Source organism: Xiphophorus maculatus, chromosome 24 (genome assembly GCF_002775205.1).
Source record: "Xiphophorus maculatus strain JP 163 A chromosome 24, X_maculatus-5.0-male, whole genome shotgun sequence".
Taxonomy (NCBI): domain Eukaryota; kingdom Metazoa; phylum Chordata; class Actinopteri; order Cyprinodontiformes; family Poeciliidae; genus Xiphophorus; species Xiphophorus maculatus.
Genome location: NC_036466.1, coordinates 9,003,304 through 9,028,748, shown reverse-complemented (window position 1 = coordinate 9,028,748; position 25,445 = coordinate 9,003,304). Strand labels below are relative to the sequence as shown.

General features: G+C 40.4%; 1 protein-coding gene across 1 annotated transcript; it reads left to right on the top strand.

Annotated features, from left to right (window-relative positions):
- Window positions 1-1,756: 1,756 nt before the first annotated feature.
- Window positions 1,757-9,260, top strand: ndfip2 (Nedd4 family interacting protein 2). The gene is made up of 8 exons (XM_005812446.2): window positions 1,757-1,965; window positions 5,464-5,665; window positions 5,881-6,011; window positions 6,548-6,635; window positions 6,734-6,858; window positions 6,944-7,010; window positions 7,103-7,208; window positions 7,325-9,260. The coding sequence occupies exons 1-7, from the start codon at window positions 1,939-1,941 to the stop codon at window positions 7,204-7,206; spliced, it is 744 nt and encodes a 247-aa protein (XP_005812503.1). The 5' UTR covers window positions 1,757-1,938; the 3' UTR covers window positions 7,207-7,208; window positions 7,325-9,260.
- The last annotated feature ends 16,185 nt before the right edge of the window (window positions 9,261-25,445 follow it).

Here is a 25,445-nt window from a genome sequence, read left to right as displayed (position 1 = left end):
TGGTATGAATTTCATAGCAATAGGATAACATTTGAGGAAAATAGGTAGGGCATGCATATTTTGGCAGGCTCGACATCCATATTGCCAAAAAATGCATCCCCTGCTAACTTGGATAAATAAAGAATTAAAGAGGGATTTCACCTTTTCTACATAATCAGAGATGTTCTATGAATTACTGGTATGGGTTTTATATCGATAGGATAATATTTGAAGAACATGGAGAGGCCATGCATATTTTGGCAGGCTAATAATAGGCTTTGCTGTACATGCATCCCCTGCTTACATGGAGAAATAAAGAGTCAAGAGTGAAATTACTTTTTCTATACAATCACACTTGTTTTATGAACTGCTGGTATACATTTTGTATCAGTAGAATTATATTTGTGGAAAATATATAAGGCCTACATATATTGGCAAGGTAATAATTTGCTATGCCAGAAAATGCATCCCTCTGCTAACTTGAAAAAATAAAGAGTTAAGAGGGACTTCACCTTTTCTACGTAATGACACTTATTCTCTGTGCAACTGCTTTACGTTTCATATCAACAATAGACAGGGGATACAAATATTGGCAGGCTCAGTCATTAAAATGCATCCCCTCTACATTAATATGCTAGACAGTTAAGCATGATATAAAATGTTCTACATAATGGGCCTCTGTTTTGTAATACTTTAAGCTAATATGATGTTAAAAGAAAAATCGGGAAATTTCAAACCAAATGCGGAGAGCATTTTCTTCAGACACGGACTGAAAAACGTTCGACTCATTTGTCTCAATAAATGTGTAAAAACCGTATTTATTTCAATTAATCTGCGATATAAAACCCATCGTTTTAAGGCTGACATGTTTAAGAAACGTGATATTGTTACGAATATCTTTAAAAGTTTCGTCTTCGGTCATATTTCAGTCCGTTTCCTCATTAAAATGCGAGAGTTTAGAAAGATGCGCGCTCCCGCGACAGGGGATGCAATTCTCGGCAGGCATGCATTTTTGGGCATAACACCTGTTATATTCCCCAGGTGTCGCACCTGCAGCTGATGAGCTTCATCCTGTGAGTGTAAGAACATCGTTCTTACACTGTGGTGATTCCGCAAATATGTTATTTTTGGCTGAAGGGTCCTCAGCCCACTTACCATCATTAATTGAAAGCGTTCCGTGAAAAAAACAATCCGTATTTCTTTCGCTAATAAACTAATAAACGAGCACAGCACGAAAGAGTCGCGCGCATTATTATAGACCCCCAGACTCATGTCACATGACTTCTGCTAGTTTGTTTTAATCGCCTATAAGGGCACAATGGTTTTATTGGTGTATTTTTGAAATTTGTACACTACATGCATCAAACAGGTCAGGCTCAGGTCCTACGTCACAAGAGAAACCCCACACTAAACGACCGTCTGCTTCAAGCTGTTAAAACTGCTTTGTTGTGTGTTCCTGCAGCTATTTAATTACGCACATCTTGTATACAGTTTTATTACAAAGAATTTATTTCTGTTCATTTTAGTGATACAGCAACAAAATCGAACTTCTCGTAAAATGTTTATGCAATTATTTTCTGTCTTATGTCCCCGCAGGCACACGAAACAGCATTTCTGAATAAAAAAAATATAAGTTTTGAACAGAGTCACTCAAATAAGTTACCTTTCTGTTGCAATTTATATGTTTTGTATGGCGACCGTGTTTTATTTTGAAACATCAAACCGGATGTTGTTAAATTGAATAGTGACTTCCTCTGGCAGCTTGACGCGCTACTGACGGGAGTATTTTTCCAAGCGAGTGCGTCGAGGGTGCAGCCATTTCTCGCTCTGCTTTCAGCTCTTCTCGCATTTGTTCAGACTCGAGTCTCTCTCCGTGACAGAAACCGCCTGAGTAAAGGCAGGTCAGATTCCCCTCTTTGTTTGCTGAGCTGGTTTCCTCGCCAGCTGAACCACGTCGGGATGGACCCAGCAAGCCGTTACCAAGTGGTGAGTTGTTAGCGGATCAGAACAGTTTTATTAAATCGGCCTAACAACAAACAAGGCCTTGCGGAAACTACAGCATGAAATTGATAACGTGATGTTGTCCTTTTTTTAAACGTTTCTAACAGCACTTCAGCGTCATAAATCCTCAAAAATATTTTACTTTTGACATAATTTGTTTCAAACTGTCGGAAAAAAAACTGTTAGCTAGTCTTTAACAAACCACTTCCGCATTTTCTAGGCTAACGTTACCCACTAAAATTAATTGGATACATCTTTTGAGCTCTGATACATTTCTCAAAAGTTTAACGTGGTGTTTTGTTAGTTTTGTTTATGGTTAAAACACGGAACCATGTAGCTATCTCAAAGTTAGCTTTGCGGTTTAGGATGCTAACTAATTAGCATGCTAGCTAAAATGTAATTTCTGGAGCTTCCGAGAAGAGGCGATAAGGTCTTAAAATGGTTAACGCGTTATGTACTATGAACCACAGAGAACTATTTGATAAGGTACAGGGTTATTTTTCAGTTCTCGTCTACTTTCATGAAAAAAAGTGAGGTGGGGGTAACCAGGTTATTTCAAAACCTTTGGTTAGGTGCCCTAGTGTCACTTTAAATGAGGTTTACCTTGTAAACCGCAGTGTCTTGCTTTGAAATTACACGGTGCAGATGTCAAAATGCATCAAGAAACGCACCGATCAGGCTTTTGACTGGCAGTTGTTTTTTTTTTTTCTGTTTTTCTGTGAAGTTTGAAGCTTACAAAGCGATTACTCACCCAACAAAAGCTAAGCTCAGATGCTTACAAGCACAGCTTTTAGTGGAAGTAAATTGCAACAAGTTCAAGTTGTTGCTGAATATATTCATAAGATGTAGCAACTTAATCAAATCTCTTTTGGAGTTTGCAAATAAGAATGGAAACAAAGCTACTATGCAGAAAATGCACTTGATATTAACTGTCTTTATAGTGGATATCATCTATATCTATACTCTTACACAGAGGTGGACGTGTATAGAAAATAATTCTGGAGTTATTATTGGAGCTGGAACTAAATGCCCACATTTTCTTTAAGCAGTGAAATTTGCCCTCAGAGACGATTTCAAATGTCAAACAGAGACGTTTTGTTTTCGTGTCCGGATACCTGCAGTCGTGCATGTGGGTGTTTGGACTGATAATCCTTGCAGATTCCGGTGTGACCCCTGTCGCGAGGACGCGCTCTAACGTTTCATGACCAAACAAAGCCAGGGGGTTGCAACAGCCTCTCGTATTCCAGGAATAACGCAACAAGAACGCTCGTCGGATTGTGTTTTGTTGGGGTTCAGTTGTACTCCTCACCACTTCCCGTCCCTCCTGTTAAGTCTTTGTTCGGTTTCAGTTGGATTTAGACACACGAGGAGGCTTGTGGCTATGCTGTTTAATATCTTATGTAACCCCCCGCCCCCTCGTCCCAACATAAGGCTTTGTCCTTGATTCCCAGCCAGACGTTGGCCAATCATTCACTCGCCGATTAATGGAATTATGTCTGAAAATAAATATTTCTACGTATTTACTCACGGAAGAAGTAAATCCTGAGAGTTCTTTTTTTTTTTTTTTGTCTTTTTTTTTCAACGTGACTGCATTTTTTTTTTAAAAGCTGCTCGGATATTAGTCACAGCTGTGATAAAAATGGTGCTTCCCCAATATGCAGAGGTGGTAAACCACAAGCTTGCCGTTCGTTACTTTGTGGAAAGACTTCAAAATGGAGAATTCACCTCTTTAAGCGTTTTTCCTGTCACGCCATCAAGATTCTGGTTGAAACTTCAGCACTTCAAGTGACAACTTAAAGACTTCCCAGAACTCTCTGAGGTTTCACTCGACGTAGGAATTTGAAGACTTGACGGGCCGGACCGGTTCGGCCGCTTTCGTTTTTCCGGAGTGGCGACAGCAAGAGGTGGAGGTGTGTGTCAGCGTGATTCACTGGCGACGGAGGAGGCGAGACGCGGGCGGCGGAGAGGGCGCCGACCTTGGCTCAGGACTCTGCTCCCTGAGCGCCCTTCTAGTTAATCTTTGGTTTATATCAGCAGTTTATTTTGCGATTATCTGCGGCTTGAAATGACGTCGGCGCCGTCCTCAGAGCCAGATGCGAGTCGACCAGCGGCAATGAGAATCTTTAGCCTCTTGTGTGGAGCAGCTGGAAAGCAAAATGAGGTGATTCGTCAAAAGGTTTGCCGACTGTTAGACGCAGAAACCTTTTCCCCCCTTGAGTACTTTGGTAATCTCCCTCCTGGTTGTTGACCTTCCAGATTCTCATAACACCCCGGACGCCTCTCTGTAATTTCAGAAGGCGTTTGGCTCTCGCCTCTGACAAAAAATTAATAGACTCAAGTCAGCAGACGACTCTTGGATGCAGAAGCAAGCTTCATTCACTGATTAGCTTCATGCGGTTCAGTTTCCGTCGTACCTGCATTTCTGGGGACGAACATTCTGTTCCGGACAAATGTGAAGCAGCATTTTTCTTGAACTAATTAATTTTTTTTATTTTTGGAAAAAGAAATCTTGCCTAAACATGTGCAAAGTAATGTCAAAAATGTAAACAAAGCTTTTATTTCATATTTTAAAATGAGTTTTTGAGTTAAACAGACCGTTAGTCTTGATTGTGTTAAAAGGAAGTACAGTGTATTTCTCTGTAATGTCATTAATCAAAAGAAAAATAAATGTAAGTGGCTGAAAACAGAATATCTAGACCAAGGGTGTTCAAAGTGTGGCCCGTGGGCCATTTGTGGACTTTGACATGATCTTGTTCGGCCCCTGTATAAGTCAGTTTTCCAACAAAGCAGAAAACAATTGATTCCGCCCAATTTAAAAAAAAAAAAAATTATATATTTTTTTTAAATAATATTTTTAAATAAAACAGTGTGACACACTTTTTGTTTATTGGATCTGGCAGTTATGATATCCTGATTTTATTTTAAAAAATTGTTTATTGTTGAGCGGGTCGAACTGAAAAAACCCCCACAGTGGACAAATATTTGCAATTTTATTTTAATACATTTTGTGGCCCGCCTGGAGTTTAAATTTGCATGTTTTGGCCCTCAAAGCTAAAATTTCAAACGCCACTGATTGGGGTTTGTTTTGAAGCCACAGACAAGGCCACTTGCAGCTTAGTAGAATATACGGAGTTAATAGAATCACGATATAATTTTAATATAAATAATAAAAAGAAAAAAAAAACATGATCCCAACCGCAGCTGCAAGTCTGTAACAGGATGTTAGGATCAGAGTGTTTATAAGAACCAAAGTCCAGAACAATAACCTGATTCAGCTCTGTAATGTAAAAACCAAATTGTTGCCTCCAGGCAGCTGCTGACGAGTTAAACAGTCCCATGTTGTTGCTAAAATACTAAATGGTGCTGCGTTGCTAAGTCCACCAAGCATCCCGGCGACGAGCGAGGGTCGCCCCCTGGAGCAGCTGCAGATGATCAGATGATGGACTCGCGCCTACGACTCTAAAACCTCGTCTTCTTTTGCAGTTGCACAATGAGGAAGATTCTTCAGAGACTTCCAGCGTAGAGCAGCAGCCCTGCACCTCTGCGTCAGCCAGAGCCGACGCGTCCGGCCCGGACCAGAGGGAGGCTCAGGCCGGCGCGACTCCGGCCCCATCAGCAGGGGAGGCTGACGCGCCCCCGCCTCCCTACGCCTCCATCGACCTGGGGGCGACCGCCGCGGCACCTGGTACCGCTTTTCTGTTCTACCTTAGTGCTCCTCTAAATGTCTTCCCAGGTTGTGTGTTTTCAGCTTACAGAGGGTTTAATCTTTTGCAGTGTTCTGACCGTTGAGTCACGCCAATTTCTTCCACCGCCTCAGCACTTTATCGTGGTTTCAGGCTCTGCACGTGGTTCCCTCTGTTTTTATTAACCCAGGCTTCTCGCCATCTGCTGTTTTCACAGAATCCAGCTTCCAAGGCGACTTCCCTGTTCCTCCACCCTACAGTGTCGCCACATCACTACCAACCTATGATGAAGCAGAGAAGGCTAAAGCAGCCGCCCTGGCTGCCTCCGCCGTGGAGGTGTTGCCCCGGGTAACAAGCCACACACAGACCTTCTAGTCACTGTTTGCTTTCAAGATATTTGAGGGAAACATTCCTCGAACTAAGACAAACTGCAAACAAGACTTTTTTTTGTTGTTGTTGTTCTTACGAAGTTCAGGATAGTATTAGGGTTATACTACATACTAAGTCTTGTAATATTGACCTTTTTTTCTCATAATTTTGTGACTTTGATACGACTGTGACTTTATTGGTGTCATTTTATGACACTATTCTTGTAATTTTACTTAGTTGTTTTTAGCGTGGCCCTAACACTCTGACATACAAGGTATTATTTTAAGAACTAAATAATATCAAATTAAACACCATATCCCTGACAGACGCACTTTGTGGAGTGTTGGCAGACTGAGATGGGGTCAAAGAGAGCGAAGAAGGGCAAACATGTTTTGCAATGCATCTATTGATTTCTTTACATTTTTTTTAGCGGGGGCACTTTCTGTGTCAAATTTTCTCTCCCGTGTGCCTGAACTTTATTTATTTATTTTTTTTATTTTGTTTGTTTCCAAAAGGACGATGACTTCCCCCCGAGAGATGACTTCAGCGACGCTGATCAGCTCCGAGTCGGGAATGACGGGATCTTCATGTTGGCCTTTTTCAGTGAGTTTTCCATGGAAACGAACAAACAAAACAAAACAGAAAAAAAAACGTAAACTCTTTGCTACAACAGAGCACCAATGGTGTGTTTATGCCTCCAGTGGCCTTTCTCTTCAACTGGATTGGCTTCTGTCTGTCGTTCTGTCTGACCAATACCATCGCTGGACGCTACGGCGCCATCTGCGGCTTCGGCCTCTCACTCATTAAATGGATCCTCATCGTCAGGGTATGTTAAACTCAAAATAAGTTTTTATTGATTCATTTTTTTGAAGTTGTTGAATGTTTTTTTGAGCTTTTCTCGGTTTGTACAGTTCTCAGACTACTTCACTGGCTACTTTAACGGCCAGTACTGGCTCTGGTGGATCTTCCTGTTGCTAGGTCAGTATTTTCATTGTCTCAGTCGAGGGTAACGATAACAAAGCAGATGGGGGGGGGGAGTAAAAAAACCCTAACTAATTCTCTCTATTCAGGCCTCCTGCTGTTCTTCAGAGGATTTGTGAACTACCTGAAAGTACGCAACATGTCAGAAAACATGGCCACGTCACACCGAACACGCCTCTTCTTCCTATACTGAAAGTAAGCCTAGAGAAGGAAAAGCAAATCTGCCACTTTTGTTTGACTAAAGTGCGCTCTCTGCTGGATTAAAAGACAAACTACAGCACTGATGTGTCAGTGGTGCTCTCTTGCTCCAGGTTTCCACGCCGCCAGCATTCCTTTCCAGCGCAGTTCCTTCCCTTGCCCTCGCATGACCTGACAGAGGAGCCCGGCAGCGACGAGAGGAAGCGGGGAAGGAATGGAGAAAGTATTACCAGTTTAATCCATCTTTTCTAGAACAATTCGACCCACTCTAAAGAAAGTCTGCGCTTCTGAACTGAGCCAAAAACAAGATGAATTTTCATTCTCTCCTCCAAATCTGCCTTTTTTGCTTTCGTCGGGCTTATTCGTCGTGTTTCACGAAGCACAATGGGGGGAAAACAATCTAGCAAAAATTAAGGAATTCATTCAAACGAATTTAATCTGTCAATTTAGTTTTGCATATTCAGTGTTAACAGGAGTTCCTATTGTCCTCGGAAGCGTATCTCTGTCGTCCACAGAAAAGGTGGGTATCGAACAGTCTGAACTAGTCTTACATTAACTGTGATGTAGCATTGTTTTATAGTAAAACCAATCCAGAGTTGTGGAGCCCGGAATGCACCATCTGAAACGAGAACAAAACTCCATTTGGATAAACAGGGCTGCAGTTTTCAAACCTTTTAAGACTTCTTCACTTTAAAGTAGATTCAGGTTCTAAAACTTTAGGACTTGATGATTTCACAGCATACGCCAAGTTAATCTCAACTCTTAACGCTTCAAAACACTCTTTTTGTCTCCGAACTCATCCATACTTTTGTTCTTGAGAACAAGCAAGCTAAAAAAGAGCTAATCAATGATGTATATTTTTGGATAAAACAGTGTTTGAAACTGCACAAGGTCTCATCAGGTCAGCTGCGACCCCTCGTTCTGGTGTGGATGGGGAAGTGTGTTCACACACACAGTGCTTTTTTTTTTTTTTTCTCCCCCCACGCCCTTTGGTATCGTTTCGAAAACGCTCTTTGGAGTGCAAGAGTCTTATGCAATTTAGCTGTAATGAATTTTAGTTATCGTGGCTGTAAGGTTGTGCGTCGTCGAAGTAGATTTAGTCGGTTCGTTTAACCGCCGCAGGCCGGTCCGCTTAAAAGAAGGAGAACGTCGCGAAGAAACGCCGAGCAGACTTGTTCTGCGTGACGCAGACGGATCTCACTTCTAGATTCGGTTTGGGTGTTTATAACGTCGTCTTTCCTGTTTTGAGTGGAGACGAGGCGCGGCTTCGTTTAGTAAAAGAACAGCAGCAGGTGTTGAGGTGACCCACGAGCGAGACGGCGATGAAGTCGAGGGTTGGCGTACGGTCGTGTTTGACTGGCGCCTGAGAAGATGACATGGAACCTCATTAGAAGAGAATAAAGTTTAGGATTTTTTTTTTTTCTGTCATTAAATGAAATGAAACGTGTATATACGAGCTTATGCCATTTTATAATATTTGCACTTTGAAGTTCTGATGTTCAAGAAGATTTGTGAATCTGCTTAACTTGATGTGGGGGTAGAAAAAGTACATTGCATCTTAGCCATCCAAGTTTTTGTTGTTTTTTTTTTTAAACTGGAATTCTTAATCATCCCAAAAGGATAATCTCCCTTTTGCACTTTTTATTTGTCAAAAATAATATTTATGTGTCTTGTTTCATTGCTTTTAACCTGAACTGTGACAGCTTGAGAATTGCCAAACCTTTTCTTTTTTTAAAATTTTTGTTTTCAAAAATTTACTGATCATATCTTAATCCAGCCTCTTTCAACAATATCAAGGTTTTTCAGTAAATTAGAGCTCTACTGCATGATTTACCCACCTGAACTAGTTTGGCTGGGTAACATTAGAATTAATCTACAAATCCATGTTTGTCTTTGTAAATATGGTAAGTAAGGGGTGTTATTTCTCTGAGGCGAGACTCAGAAAATCATCTCAAGCAGTCGGTATGCATTTACTATTACTGGAAATAAAATGACAGCTCTTGCAAAAAAAAAAAAACATGCCAATAAAGTTCAAAAGCCTGCCACTGATATGTGTTTTAATTATGTTTGTACAAATCTGAAAGTCATTGCACCTTTTTATATTCTGTTTTTGCGGTCAAGCTCAGACATTCATACTTTGGTTTCTGATGTGTATGTTGCTGACCTTTTTGAACACAGACTACGTTTTCTGACGACTATTTCCAGCAGGACAATACGAAACGTTTGTTTGTCGGAAGAAGTTGAGGGAATCAAAGATGCACATCCTAAAACGAGCAGAAGATGGCTCTCGACGCCGGTCAGTGTTTAATTTCAGGATAGACTGAAATAGAACTTGGCGAACTGTGGAACGCTGCATCTTCAACCTGATTGTAACAGGATTCATGATTCAAAGTCTAGTCAGAGTTGTAGCCGATGTGTTTAGGCTAATCTCACCATATTGCTACTGTAGCACGAAACATGAAGACCAAAAACGTCCCATTTTCTTGTAAGTCATATCCAAGCTTCTGTATTTCCTAAATATCCTCCACAATGGCCACCCACTCTTCCAAACCTAGTCCCCTCTTCCTGATGAGTAAAACAAGATATGTATCCAGTCTTGAGTTATTTGGTGTCTTACCCAAGTATTTGCTACATAGTGAACAGGATCAGGTTTCTTATTTTTTTTCTGCCCTCAACTAAACAAAGCTATAAAGAGATAAGCACAGAATATGTGGTGGTAGTTGGTTTCCTTGTCTTGTCATCCTGGAGAAATCTTTTTTGAGAGTGATAAGGAATGCCTTCAGTAACCAAATGGTTTTAAAGTTCGTGTTTTGTCTCTTTATTGTTATTGTTGCAGAATGACCTGTCTTCACCACTAGATGGAGTCAGAGATCACTTTTACTCACTTCCGACGCGTTAGTGAATTTGTTCCTCCTGAAAGCTTTATTCTGGTACAAACATGTCCCCCTTTTATGCACGTCTTTGAAAACACTTCAGAGACCAAGTTGGTGGACAATATTGAAAATATGTGAGCAGTTTTAGCTCTCCTTTCTTTTCTTTTTTTTTTTCTTCTTAGTGCGTCCCAACAACTGATCCCAGTTTTAAGGGCTCCATTTAGGGCCACTCCTTGGTGCCTGTTGCGGTTAGGTCACTGTACTTGAGGACACCTATTATCGCTGCTGCCTGCCCTGGAGACACCTACATGTTTGGTGGTTTTGTGGGGAGAAAGGAGGGAAGAACAAAAAAAAAAAAGCTTAGTGAAGAAACAGGTATAGCAGTGACATTTTAAGCAGCAATGTTATTATTGATTGCAATTCTGGCTGCTTTACAGTGTTGATTTTGTTAATGAGTATAAAACTTTAGTCGACGCCACTTTTTTCATGACGATGACAAAAATAACATCTCTTTGACTAAGATGCGACGAGACAAAACTAGATGACAATATTAATGACATTTCTGCCTGTTAATGTAATCTGTCAATAAGCAGCTAAAAAGTAATATGTTGCTGAATCTTGTTCATTTTTCTGACCTTGAAAGCAAGGTCAGAAAAATGGATATTTAATTAGGAAAAAAAAAAGTTGCATCTGTTTTGTATGTACTGCATATTCAAACAATAACATTATTCCATAATTGATTTAAAAAAACACGATTCATTTTGTTAATTCAAGTGAATTGTTTATATTTTGTGGACGAAAATGGCTGTAGATTTAGCTGTCTGGAAATTTTCTGATCATTTACGAAAACGAAACCAATTCTGATGACTAAATTCCGACCAAAACGAACTATTTAAGTCAAAATTAACACTGCTGGTTTAAGCAGAATTTACCTTCCACCACAAGAGGGCAATATTCACACACTTTCATTTCCCATAGTAGGTTCAGTTCAAACATACTTTATTAATCAAAAGCCAAACTAAATGCAACTCGTATCCAAGTATCTTTACAGAGTCGCTGTGGGCTGGAAGGATCTCCGACAGCAGTTGGTGCTGCAGTGACATTGAAGAGGCCTCTGACTGCAGACTTCTGCCGTAGACTAATCTTAAATCTATCGTGACTTGCTAACTGGAGTGATATTTCAATCAAGGACAAATGACTGTGTTAAGTCATTTAAGGCTGAACAACTTGCATGATTTATAGTCTTTAAGAATATAGGTCAGATCATGACGATGCAACCTCTATTTATTTATTTATTTATTTATTTTTTGCCAGTTTGTTGATTCTTGCGTTGTGTGTGAATTGTGAGACAGTTATTTTTTTGTTTTTGGGCATGTGCACTGACTGATGGCACCTTTTGAATTTTGTTGTTCTTGTGACAATGACAATAAAGATTCATCTTATCTTATCTTATCTATCTAAAATGGCGGTAGTGGAGGATGACTAGATTTGAAGTCCTCAGCCTTTCACTTGTGTTTCATTCCAAAGGACATAAAACTTTTGACCAGGACATGTTTGTCTTGCCCATATTGACATCTGGACTTGAGGAAAACCAGAACAAAGGAAAAATAAATCAATCAATCAGACTTTCATTCCTGCAATGACTGGATGAAAGCTACTGATTTTCTGTAAAATGCTGACACTGCTCTGATGTTGCTCTTCTCTTTCCAGTTTGAACTACAAAGCTCTATTTGATACCTGTAAGGACTTTTTATTTTTTTTAAAAATATATACTTTAATACTTCTGATAGCAGACATCAAAGCTTGGAGGAACAAAAGTATGTTATTTAAACATTAGAAGATGTTTGGATCTTGAAGAAAAAAAGACAGAAAAGTCCATTCACATAGCTCTCCTGCCCCCTGGCCCCATTCTAGCCTCTCTTTTTTTTTGAGGGCCTTAATGGCGGGCCCATTTACATAACTCTTCCTGTTTGCAGACATTCCCCAACGAAGTTCTCTCCTCCTACTGACCTCATTCCTCTTCGCGCTCCCAAGCTTTCCCCCCGCTTTATCCGAGTTCGTCTCGTCTTCGTTCTGACCAGGTGGGACCCTTTGAGGAGGGCCCAGAGCGAACCCTGACATGCGCAGAGAGAAAAAAAGAAAAGAAATGCAGGCAACTGCACCGACAGTTTCTGTCAGCAGCATATCTGCGGCCCTCAGCTGCGTAGTCACTGCTCAGCCTGTGAGCTTTTCTGTGTTTGTGGAATTCTGCTAGTCGTCAAAGGCAGACAGGGGTCATGTTTTATTGGCAGACGTTTCTGCCTTCTATTTTTGTACATTTTTGCTTAAAGTGTTGATTTTATTGCTAGGTGTGGCAACAACACAAGAAACCACATGGTAACTCGGTTATGTTGTAAAACTAACTTGTTCGTCGGCGGTTTTAAAATACAATCTAGCTGTTCAGTGTTTCTAAAAAGTTCCTCAGTAGCTCCGTTTCCATTATAAATATTGATATTGACTTTGATATTCCACTAAACACAATTTTACAATTGTGGCGGTTTTTACCCCTTGAACATCAAGCCTCTTCTTTGGAGAGTTCTGGAAAATGACACCCCCAACATGAGTCCCATATATCTCAGGAACTACAAGATGCATTTGACTGGTTCAGGTATCAAAACAAAGGTAATATTCCAGGGAATACTTTAGAGGTCTAAAAATCGACATTTGTGTTACTGAGTAGGAACAAATACATATGCCACACAGTGAAAAAATAAATAGATGGAATACATGACTTGATGTGGATTTTCCTTGATATCATGCAGTTGAAATCCAGAACCTCTATCAATTCACAGCACAGGTTCTGTCCACTTTCTGTACCAAATTTCATTCAAGAAAAATGAAGCATAGACATTTTGGAAAGGTATTGGTTGATAAAATTCCAGGCGAACATTCCAGATGTGACATTTTTGGACATTTTGGCACCATGTATGCAATTACAATTTCTCTCTCTCTCTTTTTTTTTTTTTATCCAACTTATATCTTGCTATAAATATTCTTTGTAATTAATAACAATGGTTTTTGAAAACATTACAAGAATGAAGTACACATCAAATATGTTGGTCAACGTTCCTTTTATTTTGGCCATTGACGACAAATATTCTCCTCTGATGCGCCACCAAATGACCTACAAGAAGCCATGAAGCAGCACGGCTCAGCGCGCTTTTATTTTGAAAACCGACACGCAAAATGAAGCAGTCACGTGGTTTTCACCGCGTTGAAGCGGCGCTTCTTCTGACACGCCCCCTTTTTACTCGGTACACGCCTCCAAGCCTGGCTTCAGATGTCCCATTTCTAGGTAGGACTGCATTTATGTTTCTAGCTTCATGAAATAAGCTGGTTTTTTTTGTTGTTGTTTTTTGGCTGCTGGTTCAGTAGGTTTTGCACATGTGATCATTCTGGTATTGTTGGAAACAGCAGAGCTTGGGCTTTAATCTGATTGGTAGTTTGTGTGGGTAAGACAGTTGTTGCTGCGTGTTTACCAAGTGTGACTCTAATTAGCAGCTAATTAAGAGTCTAATTATGTTTCTTTCATAAAGCCGGGTGTTGTTGGGGTAGAAAATATTGTGCTTAGATTGATCTTGTTAGCACAAGTGCTGCGGGAGCCAAATTTGGGGCCGCTTGAGCCAATGGAAAAGAAACGTGATTCATTAAAAAATTACAAAAAATAAGAGAAAAACGCAAATTGGCGTGTTTCCATTTGGAGAATTTATTTTCGGAACCATATAATTGCAGAAATTATATGGTTAATGGAAACGACACTGCGGACATCTTCATCCACTCAAGGAGACCAAAAATGAACCAAAACACTGCAGTACCTATGCCATGCCGATAGGTGGTGCTGTAATGCCACACAGTTTCAGACAGACATAATTTTCTTCTGCAGATTCTATTTTAGACATGAAACTTTAGCAGCTACAACAGAGTATTAGGGCCATACTAAAATAAAATAAATAAATAAATAACATAAAATTACAAAAATAATAATATGACAAGTAAACCGTGAATGTTCTTGCAACCTCTGCCTCGTGAGATTTTTATGTCAACTAAAGTGTGTTTAAATCTGAGCAACATGCACAATCTCCTCGCATTTTAAATTTGCAGTGATTGTTCATTATTATTATTATTATTATTATTGATAGTTTATGTAAGACGAGGCTTGCATACCTATCTGGAGGAGTTGGCCTATTTAATGTAAATAAATCTACTGACTTTCTGTTTCTACTCGGACAGAAAGTCAGTGGGTGGAAAACTTTAATGGTAACCATGTTCATCAAAGACTTGTGGCTTGATGGTTATCTGTTGAAGCTCAAAATAACCCACTGGAAAGCAACCACATATTTACAAGTATTAGTAATGATAAATTAAAAGATCTGATTGGTAACACCTATCAAGTTTCAGTTTATCATAGTCATCAATTTGCTATATTTCAACTTTAATGTTTCCATGACAGCAGGGCTGGGTTTTTTTTTGTTGTTTTTTTTAAATTAAGCAAAGTTAATAATTTGGTTGATTTCGGTTTGGTTTTATAACCTAGAAAGCTAAAAGGTGACTTTTGCAACGAGGATTGAAAACCTTAGCTCTTAGATCTGCAGCATGAAAACCTTCGCTGACTTGTAACAGCAGCCACCCACACGAGAGCAAAGCTTCTTAACCCTGTGGCAGTAAGAGAGGAAATATGTAATCTCTTTGGCACAAGGCAGCACTGCTTTCAAGTGGGCAAGAAACACTGTGTTGCGGAAGAACAGAATAGCTCTGTTGTTCCGCTTTCGGCGTTCACATGCACGTACACGCCTCCATTCAGGAGTCGCAACAAACAGCCGGGTCGTGAGGCGTCTTTGGTTCAGACAGGAAGAAAAGGGTTTGGAGCAACTTTTTAGGATGCATGTCTTGACATTTCACAAGTATTGGAAGTACACACAACCTACGTACATGTTGTTTACATGGAAAAAGATGTGAAACTTAGTAGGAGATGGTTAGCAGGACGCGTGTTGTGACCTAAAGGGATTTTATTTGGAAGACAGGGTTCCTCAGTGAGACGTCTTTGAAGATGGACTGTTTAATCTGACCATGGAACTGATCTTTGAGGGCGAATTCTTCTGTAGTGATATTTCTCAAAAGGAAAAGGGAGTTTGCTTTCATTTTTTCCTGGAATTGACTGAACCTTTTGTGCATTGTTTGGCAAATCAAAGACACAGTAAATTTAGAGGTGACTAAAAATGGATCCACGCTATCTCTTTTCCTACCAACAAAAGGCTGGTACTCATTTTTTTGTGCGATTGGTTTTGCAGTGACTGCAATTCAAAAACTCAATCTTGTTTCTACTGAAAATATCTTAGTACACTAGCTAATAAGTGTAAGTCAGTTTTGTACATTAGTTACAAAACTAATTTACAAATAGCTAATGGTGTCTACAGGACACTATTGGTCATGTTCTCTACAAATTCGGCCTTTATTCTGCCTTCTTGTGGTAAGAAGACAAACATAAGTTCTGTTTGAAGCCAGTTTTTCTAATTTTGAACATCACCGAAGGAAAGTAGATAATACAACTTTTATATAAATGACAAAGTGAAGAAAAGGTGGTGTGGAGAGCAGCTGATCCTGTGTTCAATTCCAAGTGCAGCTATTTATATTTTATCAACAATTATATATAAAAACACTAATGCACTACAAGAACACATCAATAAGAGAGTGTTTTTATAGTGTAGTGGCTATGTCAGAAAACTTGGACGGTTTTCTGCTTCCTTCATATTTCAAGTTTGATGACAAAGACTAGACCACATATTTGTCTCTTACTAACACTGGAAATGACTCTGAACACAGGCTGCAGAATTTGGTGTTGGAAGCATGGTGTTAGGGTGATTTTTATTTTTATATTTTCAGGTGTCACGGTAAAGGCTCTCCCATACTTCATCCGAAGTTTCCAAATCCTTGACTGTGTCTCATGACAAAAACTGTGTCAGCTCGTTCTCAGGAAGGCGTCCTTCTTCCTCCAGGTGTGGATTAATCCGAATCAGAAACTGAAACGGCGTGTGTTGGTCAGTCACATCAAATCCTGATTAAAAACAGAAAACAAAAAACCTGAAGACAGTGACACTGTACATTCTGAGGACTTAAATTGAGAATGGGATGGCGAGATCTGATCGGCTAGTGAGGACAATGTCCGTTGTGTTCGGTAGCAACAGAGGGCAGAACAAGAGGCACAGTGGGGTAAAGAGTCGGAGACTACAGTTGCTAGAGTGGTCATATGTGAAGCAGAACACATCCTTAAACCACACAGCACTCAGTGCGTTGACAGAAATCAATCATCCTTGTAATGTCTACGGAGGAGTTCACTTTCTTTCTGGTTTCCGGAGAGACTTGCACTCCCTTTAAGTCTTCCGCGTGTGGAGAGCCTTGACACGTGGAGTTGTGGAACTCCTGGAGAGCGACCTCTTCGTATTTTCACAGTAAACAGCCCCTCCAAAAGGCCTGCGCTTGCTCTCTCTCTCTCTCTTGCTCGTTTCAGAACAGTGGCCTCCTTTCAGGGCCATCACTTAAGGGCCCTATTAATAATTTGACAAGTTTTCTCAAAGATTAATTACTGCAAGCTTGGAGGCTGTAATTATGCAGGGTGGGGAGGCTTGGTAGACCTTTGGCAGTTCCATTTCCAGCTCAATTTTCCACTTATCAAATTGTCAATGGGGAGGAGAGGTTACTCAGCCTTTCTAATTTATAGACCTGCATGAGTGCAAAGAGATAAAGAGTCTGACTCCTTTAAAGGTTGTTGGTACTATTTACAGAGATTCATTGGTTGTTTTGTTGATTTACTTTGGATATTTGGTATGTCTTCCAGTGTTAAATGCTCATTAGAATGTAAAATGTGTTGATCTTTAAGACTGTGCTCTTGCATTATTAATGCAAAACACAAATATCGCTTATCGCGATAACTTTTGGGACAACTTATTGTCCAACAAAATTTATCGTGAGAGGTCTAGCAAATTCTATACAAGTAGGATATTTCGCATAGAAATAGCCAAATAGAAAAATCCTACCAGAATTCCATACCATCAATCTGGTGTATGAGGAGGGAAAGTGAGGGAGAAGGAAGAGGACAGAGAGGTGAACTTGTTGCACAAAGCCCAGATTGTTCCTCCTTGCAGTCTGTTCCCGATAACAATGAGCCATTCACTTTCCCCACGATGGGCCCTAATTAATTCCAACTTTACATTCTGACCTACAATCTCCCCTCGCTCATCCCCGCTTCCTGTCACATCCATCAATTAATCCGTGCAGCCGGATGACTTCACTCTGGGCTAAACGAGCAGCCGTATTATTTTGAGTTCAGCTTGTTTTGCGAGTCACATTTTCTTCTTGCGCATCACTAGGATTACTGCAGGTCATCACACGCATTCTGACAATACTGGTATCAAAATACCATATATTGTTGCTAAAATCTTCTTTGCCTCCCTCGACTAAAATAAACAAATTCTAACAATCAGTAAAGCCATTTATTTCTTCCCTATGACCCAATTCTGTTCAGTTCCTTAATCCATTGTTCCTTTTCTATTCTCTTTCTTCCTCCTTCCTGCAGGTTCCCTATTTAAAAAGCAGTGATGGAAATTCAGTGTGAACTTTTATATTTATTTTTGAAAGATATGCTATAAAGCACAGAGAACTCTATAGAGTCTGAAACTTGATTTGAAAGATGTCAAAACCCTGAAAAACATTTTCCTCTTGATTCAGGGATTCTATTTGTGCTGTCTCCACCAGCTGTGCACGTATAAAAGAACGTTTCTGCCCTTTCTTTTAAACAAGCTAGCTCAACTTTGATGAGATTGAATGAAGAATTCTCAAAAATCAAATCATACTTTAATGTAAACCATTTAATTTTTAAGCCTGGATGAATGTTTGGGTTTTTTGTCCGACTTGAAGGACATTAAGTTTGCAGTTGCAGGACAATTAAATTGGTTGTAATCATACAACATGTGAAACATTTCAGGTAAGGTTGTGAATTTTACTTTAAGTAATGTAAAGTAAACCTGGGTATTTCTGACCCAGGTTTACATCAAGTTGTCTCATCTTCTAGAAACAGTCTTGTTGGCAAATCCAGTTGTGCGTGGAGTCGATTAAATCATTGTTGACCAATAATTGGCTGATAAAAATGATAGATCTGGAAGTGATGATTGAGAATGGCCTATCATTAGAGCCTCATGCAAAAAAAAGAAGTTCCTAATTTTTGTCTTCTGTTCTCTGTGAAACTGAAGTAAATAATTTTTAACGCTAAGCCTCTCACAATTATGTATTGTGGTTCCCTTTTTAATTGCAGCCGTAAAAGCTTCAACGATCGTCTATTGCCTCGATTCCACCGAGAGTTGCGACAACGGCTCGGCGTGGCGCGCTGCATTATTTTGTCTATTTATAATACGGCGGATCATAAAACGGTGCCATACGGCTCAGTGGAAACGATTCACAAAGGTGCTCCACTGTTACACCCTTTGAACAGAGTTTTGCGACGAACATGTCGCCTCAATGTCGCAGTGTGTAACAATCTACGCAATCGAACACTTATAGCAGTCATGAAGTGTAAACAGAGTCTTCCTGATTTAGAGGTGTGGGTTCTGTTGTCACCACTCGGAAAGCACTCAAACATGCACATGGATCCCCTAAAAAGGCTCCTTTTGCTTCAGTCCCTGCCCCTGCGCTCTCACTGTCAAACAGAGCTTGGCGCTGTATCCTTTTCTCTTGCCCCACATCCGAAATGTGAGGAGGGAAGAGAGCCAAAGAGAGGATGGAGGGCGGAGGGAGAGTGGCCGCGGGGGGTTGCCATAAAGACAGAAAGGAGAGAGGCAGTGAGGAACAGTGAGGCGAGAGTGGCATATAGAAGGGAGAAGCAATGAAATGCTTGCGGGGAGGACAGGGGAGCTGTGGTGGGAGGGAGGGGTGGCGTTAAAGGAAGAACAGAGACTGCTTTGTCGATGTCAACAGCAAACCTTTTGGCAGTGGCTTGCCGCTCCCCCTGCGCAGGCTCCAAAAGGCAGAGGGATCGGGCAAATTTGTGTCCTCGACTGTGTGCGAGTCGAAACATAAAGGAAATGTTGCTCTGCAGCCTTCCGAGAAACATGGAAAACACACGTGCCCACTCCTAAGCACACCCAGACAGGATATTGGTCGGGTTAAAGTGGCAGAAACACAAAGCTTATCTTGGCACAGGTAGTGGAGATACTTAATAAGTAACTTCCTCTCAGTTTTTGTACAACTTCTTAAAAAAATATCCTTATGCAAGTCTTTGGCTGAAAGCCTGTACATACAGATCAGTTAAAAGTGAATTACTAAGGTGAATTGCTTTATAGTAACACTACAAGTAGCGAAGTCTGACCTTGGATTATTGTGAATAATTTTTTTAAATAAAAATGGGTAAAATAGCTGCCTTTCGTTCCATCTTTTTGAGTTTGCCTCACAATAGTCAGGCTTATTGCTATAGCAACCAAGGTAGACTAAAGAAGATGTCGCTGGTTAGGCTTTCCATGGATGAAACTTGCTTGGCAAGGTCATCCCATAAATTCTCAATTGATCTGACATTTAATAAATTGATCATTGTGTATCAGACAACACTGGGTTTCACTTATTTCTCACTTTTCTCAATGGATCTTTTTGGAACATAACCTCAATTCCAGTTATTCCTGCTTGAGCTATTTTTACTTGGTCCTGACCTCCTTAGACAGGGGAGACAAGAGGTGGAGCTGAAGCGATGTGGCTAGATTTCTATTTGCTCTGAAATCTAGCCCGTTACCCATGATGGTGCTTCCTGAATGGACAAAACAAAAAACAGTGGTTGGCCTCTTTTTTGTAATTGTGTTTTTGTATTTGTGGTACTGTTCTCCCCTTAGCTCAAACAATGAAAGTTTTAAGTCCATTTCAAAACTATGACCTGCTGATAAAACGTTGTCAAGTTCTGTACAGTGTGTAGTTTCCTAATCAAAGTTTATGCTAACAAAGGAAGTGGTCAAGACTGCCTGCGCTAGCTAGCTAGTTAGCTTGAACCACGCCAGGGTCCGTAACATGCCCACCTACCTTTGCTCATGCCTCTTGCATGTTATCCGTTGTAAGTTGGACATTACAAGATCTAATGAAGGCAAACGTGACAACTCCTTGACCAACTCTTAACACAAAACCCTAGAACCTCTGAGGAACTATTTCACCATTGCTGCAGGTGTGCATCGGTCTGCTGTATTTAACCAAGCTGGCATCAGGTTTGCATCATGGGCTTTAACATTCAGCAGACGGTATGGATATAGTTTGACTTGCACGGGAAGGCAATGTTCTTAAGTGAAGCAAAGTCGCCAAACTCTGCAGAGATGCCATTAAACCAGATTGGTGATGAAAGTTTAAGGAATTGAGCAAAATCCTAGTAGTGCCCCTTCTACCCTGCTCCGTCCAACCCTCCTGTTATTTTGACGGACAACATAACGACCAGGAAAGTGCCACACTTCTACACTAAATTAGCTCAGTAAAGGACTCTGTTTTCTGTATTAATCGGGCCGGCATACCAAGCTGATGGAATTCTGTTGCTTTTGGCCCAAGCCCAGCTGCAGAGCTGCTCCTCAAGAAATGACACATGAAGTGTGTGTCTTGTTTTCTCTTACTTTGGAGTCCCGTCAATGAGGCAACCGTGGTCTGTAGAGAAGGAATTCTTCCACTAAGTTCCATAAACATTAAATGCGCAAATGACTTTTCAAGTGGCCTCACACGTGTTGGTCTTAAGACCTAAATACATTTATTGAAGCAGTGTCCGAACTTCTTGTTGACAATTTTATGAACATTTTTACTGAACTTATAAAGTTAAAACAACATCCCATATGTGCATATAGGCCTTCAGTATCCAATTGGGAATTTCCTTTTGGCTCAGATGGTCTGATTCCTGAGGACTAGTTGATTTGGCCATTTTTTTCCCCATTACTCCTGCTTTTGGTTAATTAATAGAATGTAAAATTTAGATTAGAAACCTTTTTTAGACACCAGGTGTAGTATAAAGGCAGGTTCTGAAAAATCCTATTGTCCAGGTGCAATTCTGCTTAAAGTATTAAAACAAATTTTCACATTTGGCCAAACTGTGCTTCTCCCTGTATCGTAGCTGTAAAGAAGAACAGTAGGCCCTTTATTTTTGGAAAAGTTTCACCTGCTCTTGCAGAGTGGAAAACTTTGGCAAGAGAGCCTCTCCCTCTCTCTTTGGAGCCTCCAAACTTGTCACCAGTTGTTTGGAGTCTAGAGGAATTTCAGGCATGTTGACAATCTCTGCAGCCATTGACAAATTTCTGTCCTCGGGCTGGGAAAACACTTCCATATGTACGAGCGCGCACACACTCGAGCGCACCTTGGCTTTGCTGTCATCATGAGCTTGTCAGCACGCCGCACCTGTGAACGGTAACAAGACCCCGTGGCTTGCAGTTCTCTCATAGCTGCATGACAGACCCAAGATCTCCATTTCCTCCAGGCAAGAGAGAGAGAGAGGACATAAAAATGGTTTGCCTCAGATTTAAACCAAAAAGATATCGTCTTAAATAAATGCATTTAAAAAACAGTTTTTTCTCATGAAGATGTTCATGTACCTACAAACATCTTCAGTCTTGTCCCAGTTGAGGTTCTTGCTGAATAACCATTGCCCCATTTCTTTTGAAAAACACACATTTTTGTGGTTGCCTCTTCTAAATAATGTGTTGTCTATAACAAGAGTAAAGGATCATGATACCTTCTGATCTCAGCACAGCTGTTGCTAAACTGTATGAACTAAACTTTGCATACTTTAGCATTGCTTTGGAAGAAAAACCCATGTAATTGCCGTTTTCACTTGCTGGCATATGTTTCACTAGTACCCAGTGCTTTCAGATTTGGTTTTAAAATTACTTTCTGTGGAGCTATTCATACTCACTGTAAATTTCTCTTAGATCCTAATAAACATGCTAAGTTTAGGGGATAGAAAGCGAAGCCTCCATGTCCTGGATTCTATTTTCTGGCATTATTAAACTTCACAACTGAAATGGTTTTTTCAATAGTTTAGTTATCTAGTAAGATCTGACTTGGAAATGTCCTCACTCTCTTCCCCTTATGCTCAAATTTGAATAATTCTACCTGGGTCTCAATGACACTATTCAGGTAGGCGTTTAAATGACGCCATTGGGGACGAATGAGACACATGCAGAACAGGGAAGCTGGTTTGCAAATTGGGTTGACGGGGAAAAAATGGATATGCAAAAACTTGTTGGCTAGAGCCAATGTAGTGTTAATAGTCAAACACCTGAAGCCATACAAATACATGGTCTTAACATCAACATCGTATAATTGACCTGCTTTTATTTCATTTTTTCAATCCAGTCTATTTAGTGTTGTTTTCAGAAGGACTTAAGATGCATTTTTGTCAGGAAATGCCTGGTAGTAACAACTTGTTGGTAATGTATTGACAATTTACTACCTCTCAACAGAACCACACTTTAGAAAGGAAAAAAACAACTAAACTTTAGATTTGTAACTATATAAAGTGACAGTTTTCTTTTAAAAATGTGCATTGCCTAAAAAAGGTAAGAACAGATACGCTTAAATATAAATTGAGAATTTCATTTACTATAACATTAGCTTTCAAATTGATCAAGAGTCACCATTTAGTCTCCAAGTTGCCCATTTCCCCATTTGCATGTGTGCAAACTGTGCTTGGCTAACGCTACACACGCTAAATGGCTACTATTCGCTCTGTATGCAAACCTTTACTATATAATTCGCAGTCTGTTCCTGATTACACACACGCATGCATCCACATGCGAACGGACCTTCCCAAAACACACATAATTGCCACAAACGCTCACATCCACAAGCTAAGTGCCATGTGTTATAGTGAGCTGTCAGACCACACTAATTCCTCTTTTTAATGTGCGTCTGTCCTACTGTGTTGCAGGGGGATCAGGGTTGCCTTTCAGGATAACAACTGAAGCTCTAAGCTCTTGGTGTGTGTGTGTGTGTGTGTGTGTGTGTGTGTGTGTGTGTGTGTGAACAACAATTGGCCGCTAAGCTGTAAAGAGCCTTGCAGCCTCTGCGTCGCCAACAAATATCCACTGGCTGTCAGCAGCGGACTGACGCTGTGTGTTTGTGTGTGTAAAGGCATGCAGATGAACCGACTTCCTGTGGTGGATTGAAGTTAAGTGCTGCCATTAGACTCGGGCCTCCAGTGGGAGATTTCATTGTGCGAGGGGGAGACTTGCACACGTGTGCAAGAATACGCCAGCGGTTGAGTTTATCAGGACGAACGCACGCCAGATTTCTTTCTTTCTTTTTTTTGTGCCCGCTTTCCACATTGAGCAAAGACTCGCCAGCTGCTAGCATGGCGTCCTCTTTTGCACGCCCTCTGCTTTATACACACCCACTAAACCTTTATGGCAGATGCACTCTCTAGTCGGTGTCTGTTTGCTTTCATGGCTGCTGTAATCTTCTTTCTTAAGGCATAACAGTAGTTCAGCTGTCACGGAGACCGATTGAGCTGCTACAGGTTGAGATTTGGAATTAAAAAGCAGCACCTCATTCATCTCAGAAGCTAACTTTGCGGAAATGATTATCTTTACTCCCCAAAAGGGAGCGTTGAGATGAATTGTGAGAGGGCAAACTTCATCCAGTTTCAGTCCCCAAAACTCTCGACTTTGCCTGAAAGCATAGAAGTGCGACAGTAGCAGAGGACAAGCTCAGTGGAAAGTTAAACCACACTCAGGTGGTGGAGGGGGTTGCGCTTTGGCTTTGAGTTCCACACGCATGCATCTCTCAGCCGCCCACATCGGAAAACAAACAAAAAAAAAAAGTTCAGCTTCTGAGAAAACGTTTTCACCGGTAGAGATGAGATAGGTGTGAGATTTTATCTTTTTTTTATTGTTTTTTTTTTCCTCCCTCCCTCTTTGGTTTTAAGCACCTCTGATGGATTTATTGACCCGACTTCGCAGCACAAAGTTTGGACTGGATGGAGCAAAAGCAGTAAAGAGCTGACTTGTTTCTAAGTGACGGTGGTTCTCCAGTCTCATTTCGTCCATAATTTCTTTTCACCTAAAGCTACTTTTAGAAAGTGTGTGAAAAATGAATCAATTACCTCTTTTTTTTTGGTTTTTACAGAAATTCAAATTGCTGTTAGAGGTGAGATCTCTTGAGCAAAGTTCAACCCTCTGTGTTTTTGCTACTAAAATAGTTTTTATTGACATTAAAATACACAGTGCTTCAAATTGTGAAGTAATTTTAATTTATTTTGCACTTTCTTGTAAGTTCTCTATTTACTTAGAAGAACATTTGGGCGGAGAAAAAGAGAAATTTAAACCTGCTGTGTAAATTAAATGGAGTGCGTGTGAAAACTGGAGGCCTGTGGGCCAAATCCAGACGGTGTTTTGTTGTTTTTGGCCCTCTAAACTCTAAAAATAGAGCCTTTTCAAATAACAGCTGTGTGCTTAAACATTAGCATTTTTTTATATCCAGCAAAACTAAAATATGTGAAATATTATTTAATTTCGATTAATACCCATCGCCTGCCGCTATTTATTAATTTAATTGGTTTTATCTATATGTTAGATGAGTTTGGCACCCCTTCCTTAGAGCATAAAAAATAAAGAAAATGATTTTATTTTCTATAAAAATAGAAAAATAGTTTTCCCTTGCAGTTTGTTTTTTCTGTTACAATTTTAAACCAAGAACTTAAAGTCAACTCAAATTGTGGTTTGACCTTTTCTCTTCGTGGCATTCTGATTTTCTCTCAAATTTGACCAGCAAAAGGAAGTAGAAAGAGATGCGTACACGTTTTGCTTTTTTTTTTTTGTATATTTTCACAGAGGAACACATCTCCGTCATCGCCAGGCAAACGGTGGGCCCTCAGCCCCCCCACCCTCTCACAGGGCTGTTTGATTGCTTAAGCCTGGCCCCATCAGACGGACAGACAATGCTTCCATAAAGAATAGCCCCGCTTCCTTCCTGTCTTCCTGTGCTGCGTTCTGCCTTGGTGAGCAGGGTGAATGAGCCGCTCTTGCCCCACAACACCATGAACCGCAGGGGCCACGGTGGCTAAAACCAACAAAGAGAGCTGCCCCCCCCCCGGTCTGTCTCTTTCCAGTTCATATCCCATCCTCCTCCTCCTGCCTCCTGCCAAATTGCTGCAGCTACTCGATGGATAAACAAATCTTTTCACCGAACCAGTTTGTAGTTTCTTTTTTTTTTGGATTATCAGTGGAATAATTCTCTTGGATAATCTACGTGAGCTAAAAATAAGAAAGAAATTGAAAAAACTTTTTTTTTTGCAGAAAAAACAAAAAAACAGTGTGCATCCAGTGATTCC